This window comes from Pocillopora verrucosa, chromosome 2 (genome assembly GCF_036669915.1).
Source record: "Pocillopora verrucosa isolate sample1 chromosome 2, ASM3666991v2, whole genome shotgun sequence".
NCBI classification, from domain to species: Eukaryota; Metazoa; Cnidaria; class Anthozoa; order Scleractinia; family Pocilloporidae; genus Pocillopora; species Pocillopora verrucosa.
Genome location: NC_089313.1, coordinates 19,402,896 through 19,415,736, shown reverse-complemented (window position 1 = coordinate 19,415,736; position 12,841 = coordinate 19,402,896). Strand labels below are relative to the sequence as shown.

The 12,841-nt window shown below is 41.1% G+C and overlaps 2 protein-coding genes across 4 annotated transcripts; both read right to left on the bottom strand.

The window, feature by feature from the left end:
* Positions 1-654: 654 nt before the first annotated feature.
* LOC131790781 (nematocyst expressed protein 3-like) lies at positions 655-5,467 on the bottom strand. 3 transcript variants are annotated; one of them, XM_059108058.2, is made up of 9 exons: positions 5,290-5,467; positions 5,148-5,195; positions 4,501-4,626; positions 4,127-4,186; positions 3,804-3,848; positions 3,623-3,661; positions 2,649-3,095; positions 2,222-2,289; positions 655-1,826 (listed from the first exon to the last, which is right to left on the bottom strand). In XM_059108058.2, exons 3-9 carry the CDS (start codon positions 4,618-4,620, stop codon positions 1,730-1,732), a joined length of 876 nt encoding a protein of 291 aa, XP_058964041.2. In that variant the 5' UTR covers positions 4,621-4,626; positions 5,148-5,195; positions 5,290-5,467; the 3' UTR covers positions 655-1,729. The 3 variants fall into 3 exon arrangements, with proteins under 3 accessions (XP_058964041.2, XP_058964040.2, XP_058964039.2); XM_059108057.2 differs by having other exon boundaries at positions 4,501-4,691; positions 5,148-5,467; XM_059108056.2 differs by having other exon boundaries at positions 5,148-5,467.
* Positions 5,468-5,604: 137 nt separating this feature from the next.
* LOC131790767 (uncharacterized) lies at positions 5,605-11,952 on the bottom strand. Its single transcript, XM_059108038.2, has 8 exons — positions 11,573-11,952; positions 9,592-9,727; positions 9,019-9,239; positions 8,004-8,556; positions 7,209-7,698; positions 6,805-6,983; positions 6,578-6,636; positions 5,605-6,434 (listed from the first exon to the last, which is right to left on the bottom strand). The coding sequence occupies exons 1-8, from the start codon at positions 11,911-11,913 to the stop codon at positions 6,029-6,031; spliced, it is 2,385 nt and encodes a 794-aa protein (XP_058964021.2). The 5' UTR covers positions 11,914-11,952; the 3' UTR covers positions 5,605-6,028.
* Positions 11,953-12,841: the final 889 nt, after the last annotated feature.

The following is a 12,841-nucleotide window of genomic DNA, read 5'->3' as shown; positions in this document are numbered from 1 at the left end:
AATTTAGCTGGTGCAAGAATTCAGTTCAGCTTCCCCTCTGGCCATGCAGACTAGTCTAAAAATATGACCAATTTATTGCTCCCTTCAAGTCTAAGGTTGGTTTTTTTAGCAGGAATGACACGCAAAGGGAAAATGGATAAGCTATTGCGTCTGTCTTCGTTTACACCGCCAAAAACGTTTTTGGTGATATTAAACACTCAAGAGTGGAGGATCCCATCCGGGCGGGATTCCAGAAATGGCTCCAAAAGGATCCCGGGTGGCATTTGTACATGTAGTGATAATAGTAAAATTCCACCAACTCAAACTGGCGAGGGAAATAAACGTTTTGAGATACTGAGTTCTAATTAGTTGATAGTAATTGACTAAATATGCGATTCAAGAGAGGAATTGAGAAAAGTGAGATAAATCCCCAGAGAGCAGGAAGTTCTTACGAGTTGACCGAATTTTAGGTTGCGAGGCTCTGTTGTAAGAATGAATTGCCCCACACTCACAGTTAAATTATCAGAGACCACAAAAACCACTGAGGAACAAATTGGAAAGAATCGTTCCCTTTCGAGATGAGGAGTTTACAGTATCCCTTTGAATTGGAATTAATTACCAATCTCCAACGTATTTTCTTTTAAGGTAATGACATAAAGGACTATGGTCCAAAAATATGTATTTATTTACTTAAATTCCTTTTTCGATTTACTCACACGGAAGTTTTCGTATTTCATTTAATGTCTACTTACCGCTAATTTGTTTGAAATCCGAAATCGTTCTTCTTACCCAACTAATGAGAAAGTTATTAACCAGTCTCACTTGTGAGTTATGTAGACGGCAAAAGACGTAACACCTAAAATACGGTAATCTTCAGTTAATGCTTCCTCGCTTTATGGCCATTGTTACCTGTTTCTTAGTTTCTCCCTTTTAAGAGGAAGTCTCAACAAAATTACCGTCGAGGAAAATAAAACATTTTTTCAGAGAAAAGGTGCACACAGATGACATGACCTGCACGCGATATTGCATGCATGCAACGTTTTGAGACAAGGCGACTACACGGTACATGGTTAATTTTCTATTAACGGAGCGTGTGAAAATTTGATTTTAGTTAATGGAATCCATTACAATCCCCTTTATTTTCATCTCTACACATTTCTGTATATTGTACCTTTTTCAAGACAAAAGGTTAATTCTATTTGATTTCAAGAAGCGTTACAAAACATTTCAGATTATTGCTGAATTACATTCCGTGATGTTACTAACTGAATTGAGCATTAGGGGAAATGTGACTCGAATTTACTCTTTCCACCAACTGTTTTGCTCTCATAGCCTTCAATTACCCTTAACAAAGAAGCAAATTTCTATAACTTAAAAGTATTTTTTTTCTTATTGTCATGGAGGACAATTCGATGGCAAACTGAGTTCAGTGGGTAATTAGTACCAAGCTTATACCCCATTCACACCAAAGCTTAAACATGTTTTAAAGCTTCCTTGTTACACACAGTTGAAATTTGTTTTCTTCATAGAAGCTGCTTCACTTCAAATTAAGCTCATTGAAAAGGCAAGTCAGTTTTCCAGTTCTCTGCTTCTGTTCTGCATTCAGTGAAACCCGGTTTAACTAAATATGGTTTGCTAGTGTGAGTAAGGCATTAGCAAGACAATATATTTATTTTCTCTCGATATTAGACAGCCAAGATGGTGGAGTAGAAACTGGGTACGATATTATCGGTTAACACCAGATGGTAACTCAAGCTTTATGAGCCCGCTTTCTGTGATGGACAGCATGTTGGTAAGAGGACTTCTTATGGCCGCGCTTAGCTTTAGGAGCACCTTTCGTTACAATACTGTTGAAAAAGAAGAAGTAGTAAAAACATAACTTTGACTAATTTAATTGTGGAACCCCAGAAGAGTCCTTCAAAGCACAACATGAGAACAGACAATGGCCACTGTGTGGATGTTTAGAGAGGGACAGTATGGCATAGCCTGCGCATGCGTACACTGGCACTGATTGCGGAGAGAACCGACATTCTTAAACTTCGTATTCAGTAACGTGCTCATGACTGAGTGCTTATTAAAGACAAGATAATAGAGCGTGGATGAGACAAAGTTACCAAGAACAATATAAAGACAACATTTTTCGTGCGCTCCTCTACACAGTTTCTCAGAAATTTTGTACTGAACTATCCCAAAAATTCATTAAATCAACTTACAGGGGCTATCCCTTTAATTTCCAACAAACCTGCTCTTCTTAAATGAATTTCCTGGTTGATTAAAACCTTGTACGGATACCTGCGGGGTAACAATTCCCTGGAGGAAAAATACAAAGGAAGAAGTTGCCTGAGAAATAGCGAAGGTTAGAGGAAGCATCACACTCAGGTTTAAGTGCTACGTTACATTTAATTTGCTTTCACGAATTACGGAATTGTGTATCACTGACCTCTGTGCTACAGCTTGGATCAAGAAAAACCTAGCCCAAATCACGAATCACGGATCACAAATCACAAATCACAATCGTCATCAATCTGCTTATTTGAAATCCGCTTCACCCTCAACCATGATCTATCACCTTTGTTTTGTTTGTTGCTGTTTTTCTTTGACGTTTTACTTATTCTTCTTTAGCTTTATAGGAAGCAAGGGGTATGGCTGGTCACATGCTGCATTCCTACCTCTATCTGAACTTGACCACCAGGAAAGGTTGAAGGTGCTTCTACTGTGCTTTGAACAGTTACACCGACTGGTACTGGTGCGGGTGCCGCAGCCGGACTGGCCCATAGGTTCTGTACAGGACTAGCGGCTGGAATGACAATAGGAGGAGGTGCCTGGTTCTGGGCAGGCGAAGGAGCTGGTGCAGCAGCTGGAAATTGGACAGGACCATTCACAGGTGCTCCAGCGGGGGGAGCAGAAACTTTCGGTGACTGGTTGGGAGTTGGCTTCACTGGTGGAGTAGTTGGCGTAATTGTAGTTGGTGTTGAGCAAATCTTAGCCCCGCTAGGTATGACTTGTGGTGTGGGGTTAACACAAGGCTGTCCTCCAGTTTTATTCTGATTGTCTTTGACGTACTTTTCGAGCGCAGCCAAGCGTTGGATCAGTAGTTTAAGTTCAGTTGACTCGCACTAAGAGAAGGAAAATGAAATGTGTATGGCTTTGCTAAGTCGTGCAGACCTGTTTAGAATACTATAGAGCAATTTTCGTTGAATCTGTGTCGAGGGTAGTCCCTGACTGCATTGGTTTTGTTTCTGTCACCTTACGCTGGAATGGTCTAGAAAACTGGTACCATTTTCTCGATAAATTTGATGCAAAGACAAGAACCATCTTGACTTTTTCACTTGCGTTTCCCGCACTTCAGACAGTTTCTGGATTTACTTTGATCACTCATTAGCTTCGGGTGATGTTTTCCCTTTGCTCTGAGCAGTTGATGTTACTCCTTTGGTTTGGTTTTGCGACACTCAATCGAACATGCCTTCCCAGCATGGATCTCAACACCCTTCACTTATCTCTTATCTCATACATTCTTGAACATATTCTTGAAACTGTATGTTTTCTTAAGATAAACCAATTACTTTACTTTGCTTGATTATTCCGTTAAGAGAGTTGATGCTTCTGACACTGGTCTGATTAACGAGAGATCATTGTTAGTCACCTGTTCTTTGGTGCATACTCCTGGTGTTCCCTTCAGACCCTACAACATTAAAATTTATTCTTGGTTATTGAGTTGCTTTGTTGAAGCTGAGAGGCGTTGAAATATCAATGAGAAATCATGCTTTTAAACGAAATACCGAGGCCATCAGCGTAAACTTGTAACACATGATTATCAAACTTACCGGCAATCCCGGCGGCCCACGGGGTCCTTGTGAGCCAACATCACCCTGAAAGTAACGCAAAATTGCTCTTGTCATTTTTGCTGCCATGATATTAAAAACAGGGCATAGCGTCTTTCTCTCTCTGAACGCACGATGGACATAAAAAATGAGCCATGGTGCTTAGAAATACTCATTCAGCGGAGATAGATACAGATATCGTTCTGCAGCGACAAATCATCTCCTGCAAGACTCATCAGTATCCCATACACGGCTTAAGGACCTTGAGTATCAACTTTTTTATTGCTTTATTGTTGCCGTTTAAATTTGGGATCAAGATGACAAACCTGTGTGCCATTTTGTCCATCTGATCCATCGTTACCCTTCAAAAACACCATCATGTTGTCCTTGAATAAAAACAGACAAGACACGTAACTCGAAATTTGAGGATCGCCAAAATGGTTTCGAAATGGGGCTGGAAGCGAAAGGATGGTAGGAAAAATGACAAAACACGTCATGTGTTTGGGTTTTGATAACAGGCAGAAGACATATTTTGATTGTTTATTCTCAATTTTCTCTTGCAAAGTTCAAATTCAAACGACTTTCTTATAGCTTGGGCTGTGGCTTTGTGGCGACATAGATTTTTTTTATCAGGAAACAAACGGCATATGAGGTCCCTCTTGCAATCGTGTATCATGCAATGGAATATTCATGAAAGTACCTCGTCTTTGGAACTGGACACTATGTTAAACTTCTTAACTGGTTGTGCCTCTTTCAGATTTGTGGCATGCACTCTGCATGATATACCGCTGACCAGCGCCAGAAGGATGACCAGTTCCATTGTCCTCTAAAAAGAAGACGATGGAAAGGATCTAACTTGCTGAAGATTTTAGCAGTAGTTGCTTTCTATTCCTTCGGTTAAGACAGAATCTAAAATCACTTAGTCGCTACAAAAGCACTTTAGGAGATTTTCTGTGTTAATAACTCTTTAGTGGCACCAGTAATACTTAAAGGCTTTCCCGCCAGAAAAGAGAGATTAGCGACAGGTGTCAACTGGTGGATTTTGAGAGCAAACACAAACTGGCGAAAGACTGTCATGCGAAAATCTCGATCAAGTCTTTTCATCTCAAAATCGCCAATAAAACAACGCTCTGTCTGACGAGGAGAAGATTTATTCCTGCATTTGGTGAAAACTCAAATTTCGTTAATTCCAATGTCAGTTTTAAATCCTTCTTTTGTAAAAAAACAAACAAGATTTATTGCGATCTTTTTTGAGTGAAATGTTACAAGAGTAAAGTGACGCATTAACTTCAAGATGGAATTATCTTTGACTACAGAGTAACCAAGAGATAATCGTATGTAACTCACCGCTTTTATAGGGGATATTGTACCAAAGTACCTCGTGTTTCTAGAAAACTGACAGAAAGAAATTTCGACACCAACAAAATTGGATCCTTCAATAATGGCAACAATTTCCTTTCAGCTTGAAACAAACGTTGCACTCCCTTACCTTTCGCTCACAGGGATGCGACAAACGAATGCTAAGGTCCTGGGAATGATCGTATCATAGAGGTCAATATTATTTGTTTGAAGTTGTCAAGATTTCAGAGCTGTGATCGTCACGTGACTGTCCTTTCAAAACAAGTTGAGGCTAGCAGCCTCGTTTTGAGTCTCGCAGTTCTTAATTTTTTTTCCTTCTCAAAAGAATGGAGATCAATAGACTTAATGAAAACACTTCATGATAAGAGGGGTGAAGAACAAAGGCGTAATCTCTCATGGGAGGGTAGGAGGAGACGAACCAATGACCTGCAATATATCACTGCACTATGAAAACAATAGATTTTACTTCAATTCATTGATGTTATATACGTCAGAACAAGATTCTTGGCAAAATGTCTTCGTATAGGCTGTGATGCATTCTTACATGGCGTGTAGGTACATGGAATGTTAAATTTGTCTTCTGTGCCGATTATATTGGCAAAGGTATCAAGTTGTTATCACAGGCCCTTTAATTGAGCATGAACGTGACTCTCAGACGATCAGGGGTTGGTCGCTAAGTTCCTCGCCTACTGTCTCGTCGAGGGAGCTGGATGACCGATCTCGCACCGTCTGAGAACCAAGCCACTGTCGAGCTTTCTATGCGCATGTCTGAAGCATTGAACGAAACTTTGATGGGCAGTCGGCTCAGGCCATGCGCAGTAACGCAAGTCATGTGTCAAACTGTCTGTGAGGTGATGCTTGCGTTCCTGTTACACATAGCTTCTATGGGGAGGTTTTGGCGGCTGTTTTTCTTCAAATTCTATTTCCTTCTTTGACACTTGTTCTTCATCGCTAAGTTCATCAGAGTATCTCAGAATGTCAGCGCAATATTTAGGTTCTATTTTCTTTTTCTCGCAGTCTATGTATTTATCAATATGATTTTGGAGGTATCCAAGTGGAGCAGACCCTTGACTAAGGAGATGATAATGAAAATCCCGCAAATTAAACGACTTCTTCAGTTCCTTCTCAACCTTTGTGCGCATGTCCATAAGCGCCAGTTTCCCTAACATGTAGGCTGTAGCCTGACCAGGAACACTTTGGTATCTAGTTACTTCCTTTACAGCAAAGTCTGTGGTATCCCAAGTAGAGTTTTCAAAGTATTTAAGTGCTTCGGACCTATCATAAAAACAAACTGTTATTGTTTTCCCACAAGCAACAAGAAAAGGGGAGAATATCAATTACCCAGCTAGTTTAGACTGGAGAGTACTAAGTTCAATTGCCTAAAAGCTAATGGAGACATAAACTGGAATATTTTTCACCTCGTCATGCCTCTGTAATGAAGTCCGGTGTCCACCACAAGTCTCACAGCTCGCCAAACCTAACCAGCAAGATGTCATATCAAAATACTGAGAACTCTACTTTTGATTAAATAAGTAGAAGAAAGAGTTGATCTTAAGACGATTGAAAGACAGAAGGGCTGCGACAGCCGAGGGCCCTACTGTGCCCACTATTCAGCCCCCAAGCCCCGTCGAATTTTCAAACATACCTGCCATTTGATCATGCCATAAAGCTGTAAGAAATTCTCTTCATACAGTCCAGCATCGTGGGATAGAAGAGGACTCTCAGCATACAGAGCCCACCCCTCCTGAAAAGCTACGTAGGACGTTTGCTTGTCCAGCCATCGTGGAACACCACCACATCTGTCACGGAAATGCTCAACTAAGCCTATCAGTCAAGACCATGATTGTCAACGATTAGTTCGCGTTGCGACAAGATGGCATGCGCCTTTTTTGCTACCAAGATATTACTCTCCACCGCTTGGCAGAGGGAAGCTTTGAGGGTTCAAGAAGAGCGCTTGCACCCTGATGATATTAGGAAAGCGGTAACTTGAAAGACAAAGTGATCATCCGAGCAATAACCGATCAACCGGGAAACAAGTAAGTTATTTACCTTGCATTTGAGTGTGGTGCCCAGGCCTTGACTCGTGGCCAATCACAGACCATTCCTGGAACTTTGGACCATACTCCTTCAGGAAAAACGGTAGGCCGAAATGACATGGCGTTGTACAGTTACTGTCGCTTGACCGGAAATACATGGCGCCGTTAGAGGGGTTGTAATGCGGCCACATCTGTATTGGGCAGTTAGGCGCCGTGATCTTGGGACCACTAAAGTAAAACATCGATCGAATCTTGGGAGCTATCATACTCATTACTTCATTTATGTATTCGCCCCATTTCACAACGGCCGCCCAGCGCCGAGGACAATTCTTTTTTGCAGAGTCTGGGTCGCGACAAGCTTGGTGCGCACGCTCGTCACTTTCATTCGCCGGAAATGGTGCAGAATTGTGCCACTGTTCGGGACCATTTAGGAGAATTTTAAATTCTTCGATTGCTTTGGATCTCTTATTCCTGCCAGTCAGACGTTTTGCAATTTTATAGACCTAAAACAATATGGAAGAAATATCTGATAAATAACAATTATATCAATCATCACAGTTTTTAATTTAAATCATTATCAATTATCAACTGTCTATTATCAAATATAAACTATCAACTATCAATTGTCACTAATCAATGATCAACGGTCGATGATCCAATGTCCACCATCGATTATCAATGGACACATGTCTTGATTGTACAGAACCTCAAGTCTCGTGAAAAACCAGTCTGCGTCTTCATGTGAGAAAAAAAGGGTTCTTAAACACACAAATATTTTACTTCTTGCACCAAAACAGAAGAGACCAACCTGGGGCATGAGGGTTTTGAGTTGTTTTCTTCCCTCCTGGTATATGGTTTCCGCTGAAATGTTAGTCGTTGTGAAGTATGATAAAATCATACTGTACGTTTTAGTGCCATTCAACTCCCGTGCAGTACCTGGAAGAACTTTCTTTGTTTTATTCTTAACATCCGGAACACCATCGGTGTACACGTAATCGACGGGCAAATTAGCAAGTCCGCTGGCCACTTTTATCGGCAGGCAATGACGGCTATGTTCATATTCAAGATAATGAATTAGGCTGAGAACTGGTTCGCCAAAACCCTTCACCAAGGCCTCTTTAATAGCTTCTTGCACACTCTGACCAGAGTGTTTGGTTTTCCATAGATCATCCACTTTCGAGTTCAACCTCTCCAGGTACTGAGACTTGAGATACTGTGCGACGTACCACTCGTGTAATACGCCTGTAGAGGCATTGCTCTGTGCTATTTTGGGATAGGTTTCTTTGATAGCGTCAAGACCCGCCCTACAATCAATGTCCGATCGAACCATACCTGCTTTGACTCCCATGGCAATGTTATTTCTGTTGATGTCAAGTTGGATACAGGTCACATGACTTGGGGGAAGCGAATATAAGATTATAGCTACGCTGTTCAAAAGGCAGTTGGCATGGGTCTTATTTCTCTTGAAGAAACGTATTGCATGACGAGAGTTGTTTCACGCAAAACTGAAGGGAACATAAATTAATCAGTGAAACTGTCTTCAAAGCTTCTGAAATTGATTTTGAGCTCCACGAAATTTTTCAGTGCAACAGTGAGGTTTACAAGCAGGCTCTTCGATCTTGAAGATTTTTTTTAACTACCAGAAAGAAAAGTGTCGAAAACCAGATCTCAGCTAGTGCGAGTAGTTTAGACTGTCGAGCGCGAGCAAGAAAAACGCGCGCGACGGCGCGGTAATCCCGCGTGTCTGCTCTCTCACGAGCGTGACACTCGCCTCCTCGCCGAGCGTCTGTTACACAGGCAACAAAACCATTTCTTTCACCCACCTGTACTGATCAAACGTATTCTTGTGCATCATGATGATGTCAATCACAAGTTGTACATCGTTGTAGGAACGTGGCTTGACGTACCAAGCAAAAGAATTCAAGTCATACGGCACGCTGCAGATTGGCTGCCAGCAGAAGTAGTTTGGTCCCATTAGCCAATCACCTGCATAATAGTTGACATCAAACGGCGAACCAAACACGTGCTGAAGGAAATGCTTTGCCTGTTGACATGACAGCACCAACAAAAGCGAGTCAGATAACCCATAGCAAGCCCTTTAGGGGTGGAAAGGATTCTGTCACAGAAATTTAAGAGAAGAACTTGAAAATTCCTAGCATCGAAAAGCTGAGAGAAACAGCTTTCGAAAATATCTCAACCTATCAAACTGGTTAACAGCCATTTGTCTCTTATCACTATACCGTCTCCCTTTTAGTATCTTCAATGATCATTAGCGGGCCTCGCAGAACTTGTGCTCAGAAATTGAGAAAGTCTTTACCCATATTGTATGAGATAAAGCTCCTTCATACTGACCTTAGAACAAAAGAGGATGGTCCAATTAAGATTTCTATTCATACCTGCCACAAAGCTTTAGCCTCCCGAGCTTTCAGCTTCCTTTCGTCCACCTTGGTTTCTTTCAGCTTTTCCAACAGAGCAAGAGCAGCGTCAGTCTTTCGCTTAAGAACCTCAGGGGATGGGTCGTAGGGGCGGTACCTATGAAGTAAAAGAGTTTTTTTTTGATCGAGATGTTGTTCTGGTGTGTCTGAGGACTTCAGTCTGGGAAATAAGATATCGATCATTTAATTTTGGTCTCAAAGATATGCTAAAACACTAACAATCATGTCAATCATGCCTCAGTATGCGTCCACCCTCGTGAGTGATCACAACTCTGTGCCTTCGTCTAAGTCCACTTGCCCGAAACAAAACCAAATTAATCTCGTCCAATCAATACCCGACTGACCCGCGCCCCTTGTACACCTAACAGGGAAATAATTACTAACCAGGAGGCTGTTAATGTGCCAGCATTATCACCATAATCCAATCAGTTTGTATCAACTTCATCGACCTCGGGACTTTTGCCAGACTATACTTCGCGTTTGTAAGTCCAACTAAGATTACGAAGCCTAATCGACGCGAATCCTCTTAAGCTGCCATTTACTTAGCGCATAAATGGACCGATTCTGTGCAGACGGATTTGTAAGGGTAAATACCAAAGATTATTTTCTCGGCAAAAAATCGATGCGATTAGTTAGTTGTCAATAAATCGCAGCGTTATCTCAAAAATATCTCATAGAATTTACAAACATGCATGCCAGCTGACGCATCGTACTCTCCTGAAAGAAGGAAAAAAATCCCACAAGGTTCACTAAAAAACCAATAAGGGACGATGATAGCCACAGAGCAGTGAGAGAGGGAGGCGATTAAAACGAAGTTACTAAATTTAGGCAAAATTTCCCAAATTGCTCAGTTAAACACCTATTTAATCACTTGTAAAAACAGGAAGAAGGTCTTAGGCCTAAAACCTCAAGGGCCTGGAACTCCTACCTGCCCTGCAGACGATCTGCAAATGATAACAACAAGACAGTTCGTAGGACATTACCTACTTTACCCAAGAATTTCTATCCTTCTATTTATCTCGTTAACGTTGCCGACAGTTTCTCACCGCTAAACCTTCATCCCTTTATCGGTTTTTAGAGAGCCAATCCAAGCTTCCTTTCGATAAATACGATCAAAAAACCTAGCGGTTGAAATAACATTACCCTGCTATACTTCATCCGTTTTCTTTATTTTCCGGAAAGAGTCTTAAAATTACCTTTCCAAGGGAATCAAAGGGGCAAGCAATGAATGTTCTGCCAAAAACATTCTCCAGCTGCGGTATCGTGTCATCGTCATTACTGATAACATTAAGCACTTGAGAAATATGTCGAGTCGTGTCTGTGGTTGTTTTTCTTTTAGTTTGGGGGAGCTTAAAATTTGGCACTCAAACGAAATGTTTGACTTTCAATTTACGTTAGCGTTGGTAAACATTTAAATGGCATTAACGCAGTAGCTTACGTCAGCTTACGTGACATCTGGAGAGGATAATACGGGGGCAGACCAGTAAGACATTATTATTGCAGGGTATATGTAGACCACTTTCCAACTATTAGACTTCTTATCATTTATCCTCTAGTATAAAGTAGATTTTTTGACTTTCATTGGATAATTAACAAATATTCAGCACTCGTTCACTTGAAAGAAACCAGGTTCCTATTCGATTTTAGCGTCACAGCAAAAATAGCACTAACTTTGACATAGTAGTTTACTAATATAAAGCTAACAAACTTCGGCATGGCAAGAAAGAATGAATCTGATAGGAGCGAGTATGGTTCAGATTAAGGGACATTGACAAGGACTCCAATAACTTACGATTAAGGGTAAGATTTTCGACCCGCACAAGCCCTAGCGTCGATCTTTACATACAATTTGACATATTTGGATGATAGAAGACGTAGAAATGACCTTAAATGCTCCCCGAAGGGCGCAAATTACTCATAAAAGTATGGTTAATTTCCTTACCTTGTTTTCATATATTGCTCCTTTTCGGATTCTTTTGTCATGTCCGGATTCCAAGCGGCTTTATTCGGAGTGTGTAAAAAATACGCAGTTTTTACTTCTTCTAGCAAACGAGGCAAACCGACGCCAACAGCTTCGGATGAGAAGTCGCAAGAAGGCGACTGAGGCGATGCGATGCTCTCCGCAGTGGAAGGCGCTTGAGTTGAGCAGTCTTCATCTGCAGAGTGAATCTTCGCCGCGCCTACAAACACCATCACAATACCGATTATCAAAGACAGCAAACCAAAAACAAAAAGCACTGCGTTATTACAGATTATAATGCCTTCTTTACGCTTAGGTTCCATTGTTGAATGTTACACGACACAGTGATGACTATCGCTTTGTAAGTTGTCTGTAGCTGTGAAAATTGACACCTTGATTGACAAGGTTATGTCAACTAACCAGCTGTCTGTCTGTGTGTACTTTATAAATCAAGTATTATTGATGACAACAGCTTACCTGCTATTTCCCTCGCACTGGACTTACGACCACAAAATCATATACATCAATATCAAATATGTCACTATTGAGCTATCAGTAAACGCAGTGAGCTGTATGGTTATATTTTGAAGGCAGAAATACCCTTAGCTAATTCTTCCCTCAATGTTACACCCCGTGGTTGGAAGGAAATGGGAGTCAAATTATGTCCCAAATTACTGACACATTGCCAAACTTCAATCGGTTCACATCGGTTTAATTTGCTGGGAAATCTAGAAAAATTTTTGTACGCAAAAAAAATTTCGACACTGTTCATATGATGCCTGCCTGTGTTCGCAAAATGCGTTGAGAATTGTCGATTTGAAATGTTTCTGGTTTGCAATTGAAGCTCACTGACTCTCTAGATCAAGAGTCGTTTCCTCACTCTGCGGGGGATGTAATATCTCAAGCTCAGCAAGGGGGACAGGCGGTTTTCCGGTATGAGTCATTTCTCATATCGATGTTACGCTGTTTGGACTCAAATTCTGCTGTGTTTTCGAGTTTGGTAGTCATTGCGCTTTGCGGTTTTCCCTCTTTTTTAAAGCTTTTTTTACCTTCTATTTTCAGTTTTACGGTGTCCCACAGGTGTCACATTGTAACAACTGAATTACTCGCGTCAAAAGCAAATTGCTCACATCGAATACAGATTGCTCACATCAAAAACAAGTTGCTCCCAAGTTTTATGACGTCTATGTTTTTTAGTATGGTGCGTTCAAATTTGACCACTTGAAAACTAACGCAATTCTTAGAATCGCT